Genomic DNA, 23,557 nt, shown 5'->3' on the forward strand with positions numbered 1-23,557 from the left:
CCTAACCCCAAACTCTAACCCTAACCCAAACATACTGTATATACAGACACTGCCTTACCCTAACCCCTAACTCGAACCCTAACTCTAACCCTAACCCAAACACACTGTATATACAGACACTGCCGAACCCTAACCCCTAACTCGAACCCTAACCCAAACACACTGTATATACAGACACTGCCTCACCCTAACCCTAACCCCTAACTCGAACCCTAACCCAAACACACTGTATATACAGACACTGCCTCACCCTAACCCTAACCCCTAACTCTAACCCTAACCCAAACACACTGTATATACAGACACTGCCTCACCCTAACCCTAACCCCTAACTCGAACCCTAACCCCGAACTCTAACCCTAACCCAAACACACTGTATATACAGACACTGCCTTACCCTAACCCTAACCCCTAACTCGAACCCTAACCCCGAACTCTAACCCTAACCCAAACACACTGTATATACAGACACTGCCTTACCCTAACCCCTAACCCTAACCCCCAACTCGAACCCTAACCCCGAACTCTAACCCTAACCCAAACACACTGTATATACAGACACTGCCTTACCCTAACCCTAACCCCTAACTCGAACCCAAACTCTAACCCCTAACTCGAACCCTAACCCTAACCCCGAACTCTAACCCTAACCCAAAAACACTGTATATACAGACACTGCCTTACCCTAACCCTAACCCCTAACTCGAACCTGAACCCTAACCCCTAACTCGAACCCTAACCCCTAACTCTAATCCTAACCCAAACACACTGTATATACAGACACTGCTATTCTGAACAAGAAAATGTATTTACTGTGTAATTGTAGTTGTTAAAATTCTCCGTTATTCGAAGACATGTTACAATAGCTCAGAACAGTGCCTTTAGCATTCCAATTGTCAACACTATTAAATAGAGAATACATGAGTGGCCATTAGATACCATTTCTCTCACAACAATTTGTTTTAAAATGTATCTAATGAGCGAAAGCGAGTTTGATACATTTTTAAACAACCAGTTGTGAGATAAATGGTATCTAACGGACACAAATGTATTATTCTATTTCTTACGTATCCTCAAAAACCAGGTTTAAAGCAAATTTTAAAATCTCTTTTTACTAAAAGTTATTTACATCTGTTGCACTTATAGCTAACTTATGCGTCACAGATATGATTTTCATTTAACTATACATCACAGTGTAATCTATTTCCACCATGTTGTTTTTCATTGGATGCATGGCACTGGTGACCTGGTCATCACCTAGGAGCAGCCAGTCATATGTCTTGAAATTGTTAACACGTGTACATATGTTAACAAACCATGTGTTATACAAAAATAATGCATGGCGCTCTCACCAACGGGTATGTAAGAAACAAAATTCTGATAGAAATACAAATAGAAAAACTGAGCATGCACCTTTAAAATTTGAATTACTCCATGTTAGTGATAAACAGCATTTCCTTTCACAATAATGCTTTCTCCAACATAATTGTAAGTAATGAAATATTTGTCATCAAGTTTAGCCAATGAGCCAGGTGCTAGATTTGATTACTGAAACGGGAAGTCACGTAATTAGAGAACAGGTGCTGACAAGGACATACAAAACGTGTAGCCGGATATGACAGGCAATGTGACAATGGAGAAATAAATCAATGTACAGGTACAGGAAGCACCAGGCTGGGTATACCTTGTAACTGATTCAAATAGGAAAGGCAATATATTAATTTATACTAAATGTTTCAAATAACAATTTGTGTTAAAGGTGCCCATTCCAGCCTCAGAGGTAGAGGAATTACACTGTCATCTCAAAATCAAGGAACCCGACAATATGGATTACAGGTGAAAACTTCAATTACACTGTCATCTCAAAAACAAGGAACCCGACAATAGGGATTACAGGTGAAAACTTCAATTACACTGTCATCTCAAAAACAAGGAACCCGACGACAATATGGATTACAGGTGAAAACTTCAATTACACTGTCATCTCAAAAACAAGGAACCCGACAATAGGGATTACAGGTGAAAACTTCAATTACACTGTCATCTGAAAAACAAAATGTGTATGTGACATTTCAGTGTTACACAACATCATGGGAGAGGTGAAGGTGTGTGTGTGACATTTCAGTGTTACACAACATCATGAGAGAGGTAAAGGTGTGTGTGACATTTCAGTGTTACACAACATCATGAGAGAGGTAAAGGTGTGTATGTGACATTTCAGTGTTACACAACATCATGGGAGAGGTGAAGGTGTGTGTGTGACATTTCAGTGTTACACAACATCATGAGAGAGGTGAAGGTGTGTGCATCATGGGAGAGGTGAAGGTGTGTGTATGTGACATTTCAGTGTTACACAACATCATGGGAGAGGTGAAGGTGTGTGTGTGACATTTCAGTGTTACACAACATCATGAGAGAGGTGAAGGTGTGTGTGACATTTCAGTGTTACACAACATCATGAGAGGTAAAGGTGTGTATGTGACATTTCAGTGTTACACAACATCATGAGAGAGGTGAAGGTGTGTATGTGACATTTCAGTGTTACACAACATCATGGGAGAGGTGAAGGTGTGTGCGACATTTCAGTGTTACACAACATCATGAGAGGTAAAGGTGTGTATGTGACATTTCAGTGTTACACAACATCATGAGAGAGGTGAAGGTGTGTATGTGACATTTCAGTGTTACACAACATCATGGGAGAGGTGAAGGTGTGTGCGACATTTCAGTGTTACACAACATCATGGGAGAGGTGAAGGTGTGTGTGTGACATTTCAGTGTTATACAACATCATGGGAGAGGTGAAGGTGTGTATGTGACATTTCAGTGTTACACAACATCATGGGAGAGGTGAAGGTGTGTGTGCGACATTTCAGTCAGAAACTGCTGAATTAAAGTATTAATTAAAGCTCTTCATAAACACTCAAAACACAACGCCCACCCCACCTAGAACCTCCACTAAATCTTCCAAAAAAGTGTACAGCAGGCAGGTTATTATATACCAGCAATCATTACTGATCAGTTAATTGTCCGATGTGTCAAAGCAAAAGCTATGAATCATAATTGACTAATTACTGAGAAACGCTTGCCTCCCTAACCACACCCACTACATCTGCTGTGATCAGTGAACTGTCTGCTTCTCTCTTATTTAGACCTAATGAATAATCATTTGTTCAAAAGCTGTCAGTCATAATTGATGTATTTTCCATAAACACAGCCCCACCTTCATCCATCCACACACATGCACACACACGCACACACACTCGCACAAGAACACACACACACACACACACACACACACACACAAACATACAAACACAAACACAAACACTAACACACACACACACACCTTCATCCATCCACACAAATGCACACATACGCACACACACTTGCACACGTACAAGCACACACACAACACACTACACACAAACATACAAACACAAACACACACACACACACACACACACACACATACACACCAAATACACCTAACTTTGCCAGTCTGTATGCTGTTCCACTGTTTTTCATATGTAATTCGAAAGTGATAATTTATTGAAGAGGTATCTGTAATTATTTACATATTCACTTTAAACATCTTCCCTATCCACTACCCCAACCCCCACCCCAACTATATCTACCAGAAACTGTACATATTCACTATAAACACCTTCCCTATCCACTCCCCCAACCCCCACCCCAACTAAATCTACCACAAACCTAGGTATTCACTATAAACACCTTCCCTATCCACTCCCCCAACTCCCACCCCAACTAAATCTACCACAAACCTAGGTATTCACTATAAACACCTTCCCTATCCACTCCCCCAACCCCCACCCCAACTAAATCTACCACAAACCTAGGTATTCACTATAAACACCTTCCCTATCCACTCCCCCAACTCCCACCCCAACTAAATCTACCAGAAACTGTCCATATTCACTATAAACACCTTCCCTATCCATTCCCCCAACCCCCACTCCAACTATATCTACCAGAAACTGTACATATTCACTATAAACACCTTCCCTATCCACCCCCCCCCCCAACTCCCACCCCAACTAAATCTACCACAAACCTATGTATTCACTATAAACACCTTCCCTATCCACTCCCCCAACCCCCACCCCAACTAAATCTACCACAAACCTATGTATTCACTATAAACACCTTCCCTATCCACTCCCCCAACTCCCACCCCAACTAAATCTACCACAAACCTATGTATTCACTATAAACACCTTCCCTATCCACTCCCCCAACTCCCACCCCAACTATATCTACCACAAACCTATGTATTCACTATAAACACCTTCCCTATCCACTCCCCCAACTCCCACCCCAACTATATCTACCACAAACCTATGTATTCACTATAAACACCTTCCCTATCCACTCCCCCAACTCCCACCCCAACTATATCTACCACAAACCTATGTATTCACTATAAACACCTTCCCTATCCACTCCCCCAACCCCCACCCCAACTAAATCTACCACAAACCTATGTATTCACTATAAACACCTTCCCTATCCACTCCCCCAACCCCCACCCCAACTAAATCTACCACAAACCTATGTATTCACTATAAACACCTTCCCTATCCACTCCCCCAACCCCCACCCCAACTATATCTACCAGAACCTGTATGTATTCACTATAAACACCTTCCCTATCCACTCCCCCAACCCCCACCCCAACTAAATCTACCACAAACCTATGTATTCACTATAAACACTTTCCCTATCCACTCCCCCAACCCCCACCCCAACTAAATCTACCACAAACCTATGTATTCACTATAAACACCTTCCCTATCCACTCCCCCAACCCCCACCCCAACTATATCTACCACAAACCTATGTATTCACTATAAACACCTTCCCTATCCACTCCCCCAACTCCCACCCCAACTAAATCTACCACAAACCTATGTATTCACTATAAACACCTTCCCTATCCACTCCCCCAACTCCCACCCCAACTATATCTACCAGAAACTGTATGTATTCACTATAAACACCTTCCCTATCCACTCCCCCAACCCAACTATATCTACCACAAACCTATGTATTCACTATAAACACCTTCCCTATCCACTCCCCCAACTCCCACCCCAACTAAATCTACCACAAACCTATGTATTCACTATAAACACCTTCCCTATCCACTCCCCCAACTCCCACCCCAACTATATCTACCACAAACCTATGTATTCACTATAAACACCTTCCCTATCCACTCCCCCAACTCCCACCCCAACTATATCTACCACAAACCTATGTATTCACTATAAACACCTTCCCTATCCACTCCCCCAACTCCCACCCCAACTATATCTACCAGAAACTGTATGTATTCACTATAAACACCTTCCCTATCCACTCCCCCAACCCCCACCCCAACTAAATCTACCACAAACCTATGTATTCACTATAAACACCTTCCCTATCCACCCCCACCCCCCCCAACTCCCACCCCGACTATATCTACCAGAAACCTATGTATTCACTATAAACACCTTCCCTTTCCACCACCCCCCCTCCAACTCCCACCCCAACTATATCTACCACAAACCTATGTATTCACTATAAACACCTTCCCTTTCCACCCCCCCCCCCAACTCCCACCCCAACTATATCTACCACAAACCTATGTATTCACTATAAACACCTTCCCTATCCACCCCCCCCCCCCCAACCCCCACCCCAACTATATCTACCACAAACCTATGTATTCACTATAAACACCTTCCCTATCCACCCCACCCCCAACTCCCACCCCAACTAAATCTCTATAAGACTACATGTTAGAATTACCAAATGTTTTTATATCAAACAGCCAATGTTTAATAAAATCACTATGCTCTACTGGTGTCATTAAACAAAACAAACTAACTATTTCATGATTATTTTCACACATTAGATGATTGACAGCAGATAAGCACTGGAGACTAACGGCTGTCAAATAACCAAATAACCAAATAATCATGCGGTAACTTTAACATAGTAATCATAGTGATAATTTGTTCAAAAGCTGCAACTAATACACAGTCTGATACACCCACCTCCTAGTCCACCCTCTAGTCCACTCCCTGGTCCACCCCCTAGTCCACTCCCTGGTCCAACCCCATGTCCACACCTAGTCCACTCCCTAGTCCACCCCTAGTCCACTCCCTAGTCCACCCCCTAGTCCACCCCCTAGTCAGCCCCTAGTCCACTCACTAGTCCACTCCCTAGTCCACCTCCTAGTCCACTCCCTGGACCAACCCCTAGTCCACTCCCTAGTCCACCCCCTAGTCTACCCCTAGTCAACTGGTCCACCCTATTGTCCATCCCCTAGTCAGCCCCAAGTCCCCTCCCTAGTCTACACCCTAGTCCACCCTTAGTCCACTCACTAGTCCACTCCCTAGTCCACCCCCTAGTCCACTCCATAGTCCACTCCACAGTCCACCACCAGTCCATCCCCAAGTCCACTCACTAGTCCACTCCCTAGTCCACTCACTAGTCCACCCCCTAGTCCACCCACTAGATATGCCACAGTGTGCAGCAGGTAGTAATATCAAATTCACTTCCCAAGCAAAAATAATATCCCACAGATGTGCTCTTAAAAGAACAATTTGTTAAACAACAATGTTACATATTATCAAAACAAAAAGTGTCAGAATGCACAGATCATTCACTTAAACACTCATACGCCCACCTATATCTGCTATATTAGTTTACATAACGGCATCTCATATTGTCCCATTTGTTAAACAGGTGTAATATATGTGGAATATATGTGTAATATATGTATGTTTAACTGATATTTGGTTTCACTTGTTGAATACATCCAATACACCTGTAGTTCTTCAGTGATAATTTCTTCAACATATCAAAGCAAAAAGCTGTCAGTAATAATCTACACATTTTTCTGCCACTGACATTTTAATAATATTTATCAAGTCTCATGACATTTTCAAGAGTAGAAACACAATCTGCCTTGCAACATATTTGTTTCTGATATTTACAGCTAACAAATGATCCTCTTTTTATCTCAGTGGTCTAAGGGTCATTCCAGAATTGTATACATAGGGGTGGTAGGATTTAAAAAATATATATACCCACCACCCACAAAATGAGATGGTACCGTATTTAAAACATATAGGGGAAAAGTAAAAAAATGTCTTTGTGTTATGACACAACATTGGCTATTAGATGTTAAACATTTGCTTTGTGTTATGACACAACATTGGCTATTAGATGTTAAACATTTGCTTTGTGTTATGACACAACATTGGCTATTAGATGTTAAACATTTGCTTTGTGTTATGACACAACATTGGCTATTAGATGTTAAACATTTGCTTTGTGTTATGACACAACATTGGCTATTAGATGTTAAACATTTGCTTTGTGTTATGACACAACATTGGCTATTAGATGTTAAACATTTGCTTTGTGTTATGACACAACATTGGCTATTAGATGTTAAACATTTGCTTTGTGTTATGACACAACATTGGCTATTAGATGTTAAACATTTGCTTTGTGTTATGACACAACATTGGCTATTAGATGTTAAACATTTGCTTTGTGTTATGACACAACATTGGCTATTAGATGTTAAACATTTGCTTTGTGTTATGACACAATATTGGCTATTAGATGTTAAACATTTAGAATGTTTTGACATATAGTCTTAGTGGAAACCTGCATAATTGTTTCATTAGTAACAAGGGATCATTTATATACATTTTCCCATAGACTGGACAGCACATACCACAGCCTTTGATATACAAGTGATGGGAAACTGCCTGGGATGGGAGAAAACCCAGAAAAGAGTTCCATCAAGGGGATTTGATCCTCTGACTCGAGCTCCTCAGGCATATAGTCTACCGACTAGTGGAAAAGATAGCACACTTAAGTTTTGTTTTGTTTTATTTTGTTTTATTCGGCAACACCACTAGAACACATTGATTAATTATCAGCTATTGGAAGACAGAACTTTGATCATGCTTCATGGGCAACCCGCTATATTGTTTCATTAGCAACCATGGATCTTTTCAATGCACTTTTTAACAAACGGCACAGCACATACTACAGTTTTTAACATACCACTGAAGCGGTTCTAGCTGGGATGGATGGGAAGCCTCATGGATCCACTGAGGGCTGGTGCAGATTTAGGCCGAGGCCCCTCTACATTTGGTTACATAATTACATGTGTCTTTGTATAAAGTGAGGAATCTTGTTTTCCTACACACCTGTGTAAGGGGTGACCAGTTGTAAATTAATATCCTCTTCAACATATATTATGTAGTAGATCACATCTGAGACTTGTCATTGGCTGTTCTGAGGTCATGATCCAAGTGTCCAAAGTAACCATAAACAGATGACATCATTTTAGTGCATCATTTATGTCTGTGACATCATTAACTTATACACTTTCAACCCAATGTTGGGGCTTTTTGTTTGGTGTTTTCCCATCAAAGATGACTTTTTAAGGGTTAGATACATTTGGCAACTACTTGTAAGATAAATCATCTCGAATTGTACTCATGAATTATTCTCTGTATCAACGCCACAAAAGGACATTACATTAACGTTACAATCCCCTCTCCTGTTATACAATTGTAAATTACACACCTGGACGATTAGCACCTCAGGCAACTGAGCTAGATCCTGCCCCCTCCCACCACCAACAGGCATAATACAATACTGACAGTACCCCCCTGTGTGTTCACTTCTGGAACAGCCCTAGTAATGTGAGACGATGGAATAACTGAAGTATTGCATCCTCCCAAAGGGGAATCACTGAGTACCACAGGGCCCCTGGGATATCCATTCATCTCCTGACATGTAAGAGGAATGTAGCAACATTTCGGCTGACATTTGGCTGGTTGGTTTTATCATTTAGCACCACTGAAGGTTGTCATTTAAGGAGAGAGAGAGAGAGAGAGAGAGAGAGAGAGAGAGAGAGAGAGAGAGAGAGAGAGAGAGAGAGAGAGAGAGAGAGAGAGAGAGAGAGAGAGAGAGAGAGAGAGAGAGACAGACGTGTGGGACCCTGCTACTGCCACATTGGTTACTCTTAATGAATTTTTTTAAAGCACGTGATCTTTATATACACTTTCCCCACATACAGGACAGTACATACCACAAACTTCAATGTACTGGTAATGAGGCACTGGTTGGAATGGGAAAACACCTGAGACCATTAAGGGAATCGATCCTACAACACACTGCACCGTGGATGAGGACTCTACCACTGAGCTACAACCACCAAGGAGGAACAATTCTATGTCCCAGGGTGGGGTGTAGTCCAGTGGTAGAGTGTTCGCCTGATGCATAGTCAGTCTAGGATCAATCCTTGCTGGTGGGCATGTTGAACCATTTCTCATTCTAGCCAGTGAACCATGACTGGTATATCAAAGGCCATGGTATGTGCTATCCTATTTGTGGGATGACACATATAAAAGATCCCTTGCTACTAATGGAAAAATATAGTGGGTTTTCTCTCTAAGACTATATGTCAAAATTACCAATGTTTGACATCCAATAGCTGATAATTAATAAATCATTCATAAATTAATGAAAATAAACTTGAACTTTCTCTCACACAGGAATGTCAGACTAAACACTATCAACGATATCATCAAGGACAAGATAAAAGAGAAAGGGCCTTGATGATATCTTTGTACAAAATGCATCTGGAAGTTGTTGTGTCGGTTTTGCTTTTCAACTCATCAATACAGACGATGATCACGATGATAGTAATGTTGATGATGATATTGATGGTTATATCAATGTGCTCATCAATATGGGTGATGATCACTATGATAGTAATGTTGATGATGATGTGCTCATTAATATGGATGATACGTATGATGATGATATTAATGTTGATGATGATATTGATGGTTATATCAATGTGCTCATCAATATGGGTGATTATCACTATGATAGTAATGTTGATGATGATGTGCTCATTAATATGGATGATGCATATGATGATGATATTAATGTTGATGATGATATTGATGGTTATATCAATGTGCTCATCAATACAGATGATGAGTATGATGTGCTCTAGTGGTGTTACTAAACAAAACAGAACTGTAACTTGACATATTAGGTGAGCACTCTCCCACTGAAGCAACTCCTACTCCACAAGACTCTCACGCTGATGTCTTCATCTTCTCCTACTTGTTTCTCTCTTCTGTTTTTTTATCACAAGCACTTAACACATCATATAACAGTTACATAAAAAAATAAACCCAAAACATTCAAAACTTGGTAAACCTTTTCTTTGAAAATTGCTTGATTATAGAGTGATCGATTTTTACAAAGCAAAAGTAAAGCTGAGAATGTTGGCTGCATTAAGTATCTGCCTGTTTGGTGCATTCACTCGGTCCAGGCAGTGTAAAACTGATATCTTAAGGCAATAACCTCTTATTTGATTTATCTGGCAATTTCAAATAAATGCAAAAATTCAGAAATGCAATGCAAAATCTTTACCTAAATTGGTAAGGAAATCGGTAGTGAGTTGGCAAATTGCATCAGCTGCAATCTGTGTGCATCTTACATCAAGACTAATACCACAAGACACGTTTTTAAAGACTAAAGTGCTTTTTTTTAAATATATCAATAATCTGGAAAATGGAACACTTTATTTCATTATATTATTTTGGGGGTTTTTGATGGGAAAGTGCATGTAAACAGATTTTCAGGTTTCTGAAATATGTGCATTTTTGCTTTGAAGAAATTACAAACACCATATCGACTTGAAATACACTGCATTTGCCTAAGATGTTTTATTTAACAGTAAGCAAAATAATCTCTATAATATCTAAAACTATGTTACACTATTTATACTGGTAATAACCCTAACCCTAACCCTTGACCATGCATCCAGTGTTCTGGACGTAGCCCAGTGGAAAACAGCTCACCTGTTGTGAAGTCTGTCCAGGATCGATCCCCAAAGGTCATGGTATGTGCTATCCTGTGTGGGATGGTGATCCCTTGCTACTGTTGGGAAAATGTAGAGTATTTCCTCTTTAAGAATATGTTAGAATTAGCAAATGTTTGACATCCGATAGCCAATGATTAATAAATCAATGCGCTCTAATGGCATTGTTAAACAAAACAAACTTTAACTTTTTACTGTCAAACAAAAACATATATCATATTTGTGTGGCATCCAACATAACATTAGTCCATTTAACAACAGAGCATGTGCATCATTCATAATGTGTGTCATTTACAAATTGCACCAACAATAGATAGCTTATATATACACCATTCTGTGGCATCCAACATAACATTAGTCCATTTAACAACAGAGCATGTGCATCATTCATAATGTGTGTCATTTACAAATTGCACCAACAATAGATAGCTTATATATACACCATTCTGTGGCATCCAACATAACATTAGTCCATTTAACAACAGAGCATGTGCATCATTCATAATGTGTGTCATTTACAAACTGCACCAACAATAGATAGCTTATATATACACCATTCTGTGGCATCCAACATAACATTAGTCCATTTAACAACAGAGCATGTGCATCATTCATAATGTGTGTCATTTACAAACTGCACCAACAATAGATAGCTTATATATACACACCATTCTGTAGCATCCAACATACATCTTTAAAGCAATAATGTTCATTTTATAACATACCATGTACATGATCCAATGTGTTTCGTTTACAATTCACCACCTGTAGATAGCTTATATACCCTTATGCTGCATCCAAAATACATTTTTAAAGAATTACTGTTCATGTACAACATACCATGTACATCATTTCCAACATTTTTCATTTACAAATTGCCTCACCTCTAGATATATACTCTTATACTTCATCCAACATATCTTCTCAAAAAATTAATATTCATTTAATATTTTAATATCACATATGTCCTTGATCTTCAGTGTTTTTTATTTACAAATTTCCCCACTGCTAGATATATAAAAATACCCTTGTGTATCATCAAACATAACGTTTTTCAGAATTAATGTTCTTTTAATAACGGGACAAGCCCATCCATCTAGTATGTTTCTCCTTTATAAATAGCCCCACCTCAAGATATGATGAGGCATGGTTATGATAAGCTTACAGAATCCAATTTACACTTCCTGTTTGTCAGTTATTGGCACTTGATAAAATGGTTCGCACTCGCTGGGAAGGTTAAACCAAATTGGAACACCATATATTACCAGTGAAGTAATCCCTTTAGTATTGTACAAATTGATTAATATGCTCACACAAATATGTCTAGAAATAGCCATCATTATTTGCAATGAAGAGAGAGAGAGAAAATATATTCACTGAAATTGTATAGCTTATGACTGTTAGATAACATAAGCTAATTGTGACACTTAATCAAAACACTGTGAATAAAACTTTAAAGTTTTTTTTTTTTAACAACACCACTAGAGCTAACTGATTTATATTAATCATTTGCTACTGGAAGTAAAATATTTGGTAATTTTAACATACAGTCTTAGAGAGGAAACCTGTTACATTAGTAACAAAGGATCTTTTATTAGATGCACCATGCCACAGACAGAATAGCACGTACCACGACATTTCATATACTCTGGAATGAGAAATAGCCAATGTGAATAAGATCACACTGTTTGCAGATATAGCAAGCATATATGATACCAATATAGCAACTTCTACTATCAGCTAGTGATAAAACAGTTAAAATATTGTTTTGTTTAACGACACCACTAGAGCATAATGATTTATTAATCATCGGCTATTGGATGTTAAACATTTGGTAATAGGTAGCTAGTGATCTTTTATACACACTTCCCACTGACAGGACAGCACATATCACAGCCTTTGATATATCCGTCTTGAGCCCTGGTTAGGATGGGAAACCCAATTAGAGAGTGGGTCATCTGAATGATTTGATCCTATGATGCAAACACCTCAAGCGAGCACTCTACCCCACTGATAAAATAGCAATACTCTAAGGTGATTTGATCCTATGACACACCTCAAGCGAGCACTCTACCCCACTGATAAAACAGCAATACTCTAAGGTGATTTGATCCCATGATGCTAACACCTCAAGCAAGCACTCTACCCCACTGATAAAAACAGCAATATTCTAAGGTGATTTGATCCTATGACACACCTCAAGCGAGCACTCTACCCCACTGATAAAAACAGCAATACTCTAAGGTGATTTGATCCTATGACACACCTCAAGTGAGCACTCTACCCCACTGATAAAAACAGCAATACTCTAAAGTGATTTGATCCCATGATGCAAACACCTCAAGCGAGCACTCTACCCCACTGATAAAACAACATTACTCTAAGGTGATTTGATCCTATGACACACCTCAAGCGAGCACTCTACCCCACTGATAAAAACAGCAATACTCTAAGGTGATTTGATCCTATGACACACCTCAAGAGAGCACACTACCCCACTGATAAAAACAGCAATACTCTAAGGTGATTTGATCCCATGATGCTAACACCTCAAGCGAGCGCTCTACTCCACTGATAAAAACAGCAATACTCTAAGGTGATTTGATCCTATGACACACCTCAAGAGAGCACTCTACCCCACTGATAAAAACAGCAATACTCTAAGGTGATTTGATCCTATGACACACCTCAAGCGAGCACTCTACCCCACTGATAAAAACAGCAATACTCTAAGGTGATTTGATCCCATGATGCTAACACCTCAAGCGAGCACTCTACCCCACTGATAAAAACAGCAATACTCTAAGGTGATTTGATCCCATGATGCTAACACCTCAAGCGAGCACTCTACCCCACTGATAAAAACAGCAATATTCTAAGGTGATTTGATCATATGACACTAACACCTCAAGCGAGCACTCTACCCCACTGATAAAAACAGCAATACTCTAAGGTGATTTAATCCTATGACACACCTCAAGCGAGTACTCTACCCCACTGATAAAAACAGCAATACTCTATGGTGATTTGATCCTATGACACACCTCAAGAGAGCACTCTACCCACTGATAAAACAGCAATACTCTAAAGTGATTTGATCCTATGACACACCTCAAGCGAGCACTCTACCCCACTGATAAAAAAACCAATACTCTAAGGTGATTTGATCCTATGACACACCTCAAGCGAGCACTCTACCCCACTGATAAAACAGCAATACTCTAAGGTGATTTGATCCTATGATGCTAACACCTCAAGCGAGCACTCTACCCCACTGATAAAAACAGCAATACTCTAAGGTGATTTGATCCTATGACACACCTCAAGCGAGCACTCTACCCCACTGATAAAACAGCAATACTCTAAGGTGATTTGATCCTATGATGCTAACACCTCAAGCGAGCACTCTACCCCACTGATAAAAACAGCAATACTCTAAGGTGATTTGATCCTATGACACTAACACCTCAAGCGAGCACTCTACCCCACTGATAAAAACAGCAATACTCTAAGGTGATTTGATCCTATGATGCTAACACCTCAAGCGAGCACTCTACCCCACTGATAAAACAGCAATACTCTAAGGTGATTTGATCCTATGACACTAACACCTCAAGCGAGCACTCTACCCCACTGATAAAATCAGCAATATTCTAAGGTGATTTAATCCTATGACACACCTCAAGCGAGTACTCTACCCCACTGATAAAAACAGCAATACTCTATGGTGATTTGATCCTATGACACACCTCAAGAGAGCACTCTACCCACTGATAAAACAGCAATACTCTAAAGTGATTTGATCCTATGACACACCTCAAGCGAGCACTCTACCCCACTGATAAAACAGCAATACTCTAAGGTGATTTGATCCTATGATGCTAACACCTCAAGCGAGCACTCTACCCCACTGATAAAAACAGCAATACTCTAAGGTGATTTGATCCTATGATGCTAACACCTCAAGCGAGCACTCTACCCCACTGATAAAAACAGCAATACTCTAAGGTGATTTGATCCCATGATGCTAACTCCTCAAGCGAGCACTCTACCCCACTGATAAAACAGCAATACTCTAAGGTGATTTGATCCTATGACGCCAAAACCTCAAGCGAGCACTCTACCCCACTGATAAAAACACCAATACTCTAAGGTGATTTGATCCTATGATGCTAACACCTCAAGCGAGCACTCTACCCCACTGATAAAAACAGCAATACTCTAAGGTGATTTGATCCTATGATGCTAACACCTCAAGCGAGCACTCTACCCCACTGATAAAAACAGCACCATAAGACAAGAATCCCATGAAGTTAAATATCTTGCTTACCAGAAACATATTACATGTTTATACACAGATGTTCGTCTCAATGAAACACAAGCTTGATTGATCATTCTTCATCAGCACTTCATCTCAGATGGTACAGCACCACAATAAAATAATAAAACCAATTTGTTTAATTTCATCTTGTTTTATGTTGTCCAATCTACTTAGGTCAGGTATGCCAGCTTCCAGAGCCATCTTTATGTTAACAGATTTTGAGTGTTGTCAGGAAAACAGCTTCAGAGAAATAATCTTGGACTCATTATCTGACAATACAATTAGACCAGATACAACAGGCCTGTAATCATACTAACTGATCTTGGTTATCACTTGTTATAAATACAATTTTAAAACTTACCCAATCTTCCTGATTCTCAGTTATCTGTAAATACAAAAGAAAAAGATAATTTAAAATATGTCCCAGAAAATAAGAAATCATTCTGCTCATTTCAGCTATGATAGAAAAAAGAAGTTTGTTTTGTTTAACAACACCACTAGAGCACATTGATAAATTAATCATCGGCTCTTGCATGTCAAACATTTGTAATTCTCACACAGTCATCAGAGGAAACACGATACATTTTTCCTAATGTTGCAAGGGGATCTTTTATTTGCACTTTCTCATAGACAGGAAAGCACATACCAATGTCTCTGACCAGTTGTGGTTGTGGTTGTGGTTGGAATGAGAGAAAAATAAATGCAAAACATTAATGTTTAGCTAAATGCAGAAGTTGACACCACTATATCTCGCCTTTTCACTTTGTAAAGATGAGACTAAGTGACAGTGAAAAAGGTTTTGAGGACATTCCTGTTCACTGGTGTCAATTTTGAGAAATTTCTCTCCAATATGTAAAGCAATGTCTGCTTTCTCCTTCGACCTAATTAATTCATTCAGTTATTTTTGTGCATATATCCTTTTTAAGGTTCAAGCATGCTGTCCTGGGCACACATCTCAGCTGGTTAGTGGTTATATAGTGCTTAGTGAGAGAGAAGTCTGTGTACCAGCCTCAAGTTGAATGGTTAACCACTACACCACCAAGGTCGGTGGACCTCATTAACGAATGTCTGTCTACAAGAGGACACAAGTCATCATATATATAGGCTGCTGTCCCGTTGTTCAACAATTACCTTTCTATTCCAGTTACCATGGTTAATGAGATCCCCGCCTCTAAACTAGATAAAGCAGATTCTATCACACTGTCTGGACACTGGCCAGGTCCTTCAGTACAAATTACTTCTTATATCTGAAGTATGGGACATTTGCTTTTACATTATGTAATGGGAAAATATGGAACATGCTTTTAAACAACATACATTTAACTCTATATAATAGGAAAATATGATCCACATTTAATCTCCATAATGAAAAAATATGGACTATAAACTTTTAACTCCTTCTAATGGAACTTCTTCAACTCTTTATAATGGAAAAATATGGAACATCTTTAACTCTTTATAATGGGAATATATGGACAATATATTTTAAAATTTTAATAATGGAAAAATATGGATCACAGTGATACACTTTTAACTTTCTATAACGAAAACAAAATGGAGCATATAGTGTAACATTACGGAATGGAGCATGTTCTTTCAACTCATCACAATAGAAATATATGGAATACGTCATTTTCAACTTTTAACTCGTCATAATAGAAATATACAGAATACATCATTTTCAACTTTGTATATTGGGCAAAATATGGAACATATGCATTTAATGCTTTAATATTAGAAGCATTGTATACTTTAAATTCTTAAATTAATATGAACAATACACTTTTAACTCTTTAATTCATAGAGTACAAAATAGAGAGAATACACTTTTTAATATTAGATGTCTTTTGTTACCTTGGATTTTTTGTAATAAGGATAATATACTTTTATCTCTTAATTAAAAAAGGGAAATATTGAGCATACATTTTTTAATATTAGATGTCTTTTGTTACCTTGGATTTTTTGTAATAAGGATAATATACTTTTATCTCTTAATAAAAAAAGGGAAATATTGAGCATACATTTTTTAATATTAGATGTCTTTTGTTACCTTGGATTTTTTGTAATAAGGATAATATACTTTTATCTCTTAATAAAAAAAGGGAAATATTGAGCATACATTTTTTAATATTAGATGTCTTTTGTTACCTTGGATTTTTTGTAATAAGGATAATATACTTTTATCTCTTAATAAAAAAAGGGAAATATTGAGCATACATTTTTTAATATTAGATGTCTTTTGTTACCTTGGATTTTTTGTAATAAGGATAATATACTTTTATCTCTTAATAAAAAAGGGAAATATTGAGCATACATTTTTTAATATTAGATGTCTTTTGTTACCTTGGATTTTTTGTAATAAGGATAATATACTTTTATCTCTTAATAAAAAAGGGAAATATTGAGCATACATTTTTTAATATTAGATGTCTTTTGTTACCTTGGATTTTTTGTAATAAGGATAATATACTTTTATCTCTTAATAAAACAAGGGAAATATTGAGCATACACTTTTTAATATTAGATGTCTTTTGTTACCTTGGATTTTTTGTAATAAGGATAATATACTTTTATCTCTTAATAAAAAAAGGGAAATATTGAGCATACATTTTTTAATATTAGATGTCTTTTGTTACCTTGGATTTTTTGTAATAAGGATAATATACTTTTATCTCTTAATAAAAAAGGGAAATATTGAGCATACACTTTTTAATATTAGATGTCTTTTGTTACCTTGGATTTTTTGTAATAAGGATAATATACTTTTATCTCTTAATAAAAAAAGGGAAATATTGAGCATACACTTTTTAATATTAGATGTCTTTTGTTACCTTGGATTTTTTGTAATAAGGATAATATACTTTTATCTCTTAATAAAAAAGGGAAATATTGAGCATACATTTTTTAATATTAGATGTCTTTTGTTACCTTGGATTTTTTGTAATAAGGATAATATACTTTTATCTCTTAATAAAAAAAGGGAAATATTGAGCATACACTTTTTAATATTAGATGTCTTTTGTTACCTTGGATTTTTTGTAATAAGGATAATATACTTTTATCTCTTAATAAAAAAAGGGAAATATTGAGCATACACTTTTTAATATTAGATGTCTTTTGTTACCTTGGATTTTTTGTAATAAGGATAATATACTTTTATCTCTTAATAAAAAAAGAGAAATATTGAGCATACATTTTTTAATATTAGATGTCTTTTGTTACCTTGGATTTTTTGTAATAAGGATAATATACTTTTATCTCTTAATAAAAAAAGGGAAATATTGAGCATACATTTTTTAATATTAGATGTCTTTTGTTACCTTGGATTTCTTGTAATAAGGATAATATACTTTTATCTCTTAATAAAAAAAGGGAAATATTGAGCATACACTTTTTAATATTAGATGTCTTTTGTTACCTTGGATTTTTTGTAATAAGGATAATATACTTTTATCTCTTAATAAAAAAAGGGAAATATTGAGCATACACTTTTTAATATTAGATGTCTTTTGTTACCTTGGATTTTTTGTAATAAGGATAATATACTTTTATCTCTTAATAAAAAAAGGGAAATATTGAGCATACACTTTTTAACTTTATAGGACCTGTATTTTCACCTTCTAGTAATTAGTATTAAAAAAATGAAATGTCACAATTATTATGATATTCTTTTCTTTTATTAATTAGTAACAAAAACAAAATGTCACCATTACTCTGATATTCTGTTCTTTTTCTTCACACACTAATGACAGGCTGACAATTACAGATAAAGATGTTCTAGTACAAATCAATGCCAAATGAACATAGGCCAAAAATAACCCGATCATAAGTTGTAGAAATCAGCTGTAACAACTGAGTTCACACAGTTACATTGAAATATCAATAACCGATTGACAAGTTTCACAAACCAAGTCTGACCATCTTCCGCCTGTATGCGTTTTGCCCGTGTCGAGGCGGCGTTCCATCGATTCCACCGACATCTTGAACGATGGTACTCAGCTGACTCTGTGGGTGTGATTATCGTTTGTCAACCAAGAGCCATCAAAGGCATGGCTTTGTCATGTCATCACATCTACATACAGTCTACTTAACAATGCTTTGTCTTGTTCATGTCATCACATCTACAGTCTACTTAACAATGCTTTGTCTTTGCGTCTTGTTTTCATGTCATCACATCTACATACAGTCTACTTAACAATGATTTGTGTTTGTGCCTTGTTTTCATGTCATCACATCTGTATACAATCTACTTAACAATGATTTGTCTTTGTGCCTTGTTTTCATGTCATCACATCTGCATGCAATCTACTTAACAATGCTTTATCTTGTCCATGTCATCACAGCTATATACAATCTACTTAACAATGCTTTGTCTTTCATGTCATCAAATCTGCAAACAATCTACTTAACAATGCTTTGGAGTTTTTTTTGTCTGTTTCATGCCATCAGATCTATATTGTCTACATAACAATGTATCATGGAATACACAATTTGTGCCTATTAAAGCTGGGATTTTTTATGTTATCAGATCTGTATTGTCTACATAACATTGTATCATGGAATACACAGGTTGTGCCTATTAAAGCTGGGATTTTTCATGCCATCAGATCTGTATTGTCTACATAACACTGTATCATGGAATACACAGGCTGTGCCTATTAAAGTTGGGATTTTTCATGCCATCAGATCTGTATTGTCTACATAACACTGTATCATGGAATACACAATTTGTGCCTATTAAAGCTGGGATTCTGAACCTATTCAAATAAAAGCCAGCAATAAGATTCACATGTGATTCAGATTTTCCTTTTTTGTTTTTCCCTTTTTTATTTTTCTGTTTTTAATTGCTGATGATTAATCCTAACAAAATGACAATATATTATTTTGGAAGGTAATAAAAAAAATAAACAGAAGAAAAAGGAATACTGACAATCATTAAGTTAAATACTTTTGTCCACAAATGAAACAGTTGTAATGCAAAAACACCATAAAGCTAATATTTAAAACCATGATAATTTATTCAGATTCTCTGTAATTCACAATTTGCTAGCATAACATCTTCCTTAATCTTTGGAATTAGTTGATAATCCTGCGATAAATTACATTTCACTCTTTATGCTAATGCACCCAATAGCACTTAATCTCACATCAAACAAGCCTGTATTGGAATCCAAACAAACTGATCAACATTCCTCACCAGGACTAACAACTAGCTGAGACCCCAACCGGTGGGCTCCTGTAGCTTGTTGTTAGAGATAACATCACTGGCTGACCCAACAATGCATCATCCTACCAAGCAATTTTATTGGCTAACCATACAATGCATCATCATAACAAGCAACTTAACTGGCTAACCAAACAATGCATTTTTTTTTAACAACAAAGGTAATTGGTCAAATGAAACAAAGCATTTTTAAAACACGCAATTTAATTGGCTAAACTAAATAGAACATTTTGGCAACATTCCACTTAATTGGCTAATCCAAAGAATCATCTTTGTCCTGTGTTTATCTTCCTGGTAATGGAGCCTGATAGAATGACAACCAGAAATAATGCATTAAAAGTCCCTTTGATTTTTCATTTAATTCTTTTCCCTGGTTACAATGGGCAAATAAGGCTTTATTAACAGAATGCTGTAATGAGTACTTTGAGGGGGATTTCCAAGTGGCACCATGTCATGCATTAGTAAAAGGTATTATGTCCTGTCCACCAGACATGAACAAAAGCTAGTGGATTCAAGCGGGACTGACTGAAAGAGATACGACCGGTGCTTGTTTGTCTTAACTTCAGTCCGAGACACACTGACTGCAGCATAGCATGCAGTTCAATGCAGTCACTATTCAGCTGCCAATGGAAATGTTCACCAGCTTAAACAGTGGGAAAATAATTGCTAAATAAATGTTGCATACAAAAACAAACAATGAGGGCAGTGAAGAGAAACACTACCTCCAAGGATCCTACACATGCACCTGTTTAACAATCACGTAATGTAAAATAGGCAATCTTATACCCACTTCCCCACATGATAAACCTAAACAGAAAACCTACACAATCTTATACCCACTTCCCCACATGATAAACCTAAACAGAAAACCTACACAATCTTATACCCACTTCCCCACATGATAAACCTAAACAGAAAACCTACACAATCTTATACCCACTTCCCCACATGATAAACCTAAACAGAAAACCTACACACATACCACCCAGCCTAAAAAATACCTAACACATGAGAAGCACACATATACCCCTTGCCTAACATTATTATATATTCTGACATATACCACTTTCCCTAACATTATTATATATTCTGACATATACCCCTTCCCTAACATTATTATATATTCTGACATATACCACTTCCCTAACATTATTATATATTCTGACATACACCCCTTTCCCTAACATTATTATATATTCTGACATATACCCCTTCCCTTAACATTAGTATATATTCTGACATATACCCCTTCTCTAACATTATTATGTATTCTGACATATACCCCTTGCCTAACATTATTATATATTCTGACATATACCCCTTCCCTAACATTATTATATATTCTGACATATACCCCTTGCCTAACATTATTATATATTCTGACATATACCCCTTCCCTAACATTATTATGTATTCTGACATATACCCCTTGCCTAACATTATTATATATTCTGTTAGTATTTTTCACTTTGTTTTGGTAATAAAACTCTAAGGGGTAAATCTGTTAAGAAACAAAATGGCCAGGAATGACAGCATTTAACTTTAGGTATAACAATTAGACAGTTTTAAATTACGTAACTTCTGAGCCGTCCCTCCAATATGTTTTATAACAATTAGACATTGTTTTGAATTATGTAACTTCTGAGCCGTCCCTCCAATATGTTTTATAACAATTAGACATTGTTTTGAATTATGTAACTTCTGACCCGTCCCTCCAATATGTTTTATAATGCATCTCTTGATACACGTTCGGGCGGACGTAACCCAGTGGTAAAGCACTCAGCTGATGCATGGTCAGTCTGGGATCAATCCCTGTCGGTGGGCCCACTGGGCTATTTCTCGTTACAGCCACAACTGGTATATCAAAGGCCGTGGTATGTGCTATCCTGTCTATGGGATGGCACATATAAAAGATCCCTTGCTACTAATGAAAAAATGTAGTGGGTTTCAAAATGACCATATGTTTGACATCCAATAGCCAATGATTAATAAATCAATGTGCTCTAGAGGTGTCATTAAACAAAACAAACTTTTAACTTTGATACCCATTCCTTCCCACACAACAGAGGCATCAGTCCATCACCAACATGCCTAAAACTTAATTAGATATGGGAATGTTAACAGAGCACCCATCCACCCATTCATCCATCAACCCATCCTGTCTGTGTTCATTCATCTATATAGCCAGCCACCCACCTGAAACAAAGCACCCCCCCAAACCCATCTGTCCATCCGTTTCTTCATCCAGCCAGCCAGCCAGCCACCCATCCAATACCCACCCACACATCCATCCATCCATCCATCCAATAAACCCATCCATCCTTCCTTCCTTCCTTCCTTCCATCCACCCACCCACCCTTCCTTCCATCCTTCCATCCATCCAATCCTTCCATCCATCCACCCACCCACCCACCCACCCACCCACCATCCATCCTATCCATCCATCCATCCATCCACCCATCCACCATCCATTCATCCATCCATCCATCCATCCCATCCATCCCATCCATCCATTCATCCATCAACCAACCAACCATCCATTCATCCATCTACCCACTCACCCACCCTCCTACCCATCCTTCCACTGTTCCATCCATCCATCAAGCCCACTCATTCACTCAAACCTATCCACCCTTTCATCCATCCATCCATTCATTCATGCATCCATCAATCCATCCATCCATTTACCCACTCACCTATCCACCATCCACACATCCATGCATCCACTCACCCATCCATCCATCCGAATGACACACCCATCCATCCATCCATCCATCCATCCAACCATCCATTCGTCCATCTACCCACTCTCCAACCCTCCTACCTATCCTTCCACTGTTCCATCCATCCATCCATCTACCCACTCACCCACCCTCCTACCTATCCTTCCACTGTTCCATCCATCCATCCATCTACCCACTCACCCACCCTCCTACCTATCCTTCCACTGTTCCATCCATCCATCCATCCATCCAGTAAGAAGACTAAAAAGAGAGATTTTCCTTGGACTGGACTCGGCAAGCCATGCCGGCCTCCCAGCAGAGATTTATGAACACTACATACA

General features: G+C 37.8%; 1 protein-coding gene across 3 annotated transcripts in view; it reads right to left on the bottom strand.

Annotated features, from left to right (window-relative positions):
* LOC121368937 overlaps positions 1-23,557 on the bottom strand; it is a 348,055-nt gene that overhangs the window by 144,698 nt on the left and 179,800 nt on the right. For all 3 annotated transcript variants that reach the window (XM_041493711.1, XM_041493704.1, XM_041493732.1), the window contains one exon: positions 15,631-15,654. In XM_041493711.1, the coding sequence (XP_041349645.1) occupies positions 15,631-15,654 (24 nt within the window). The remainder of the gene's footprint in view (positions 1-15,630; positions 15,655-23,557) is intronic.

This window comes from Gigantopelta aegis, chromosome 1 (assembly GCF_016097555.1).
Source record: "Gigantopelta aegis isolate Gae_Host chromosome 1, Gae_host_genome, whole genome shotgun sequence".
Lineage (NCBI taxonomy): Eukaryota > Metazoa > Mollusca > Gastropoda > Neomphalida > Peltospiridae > Gigantopelta > Gigantopelta aegis.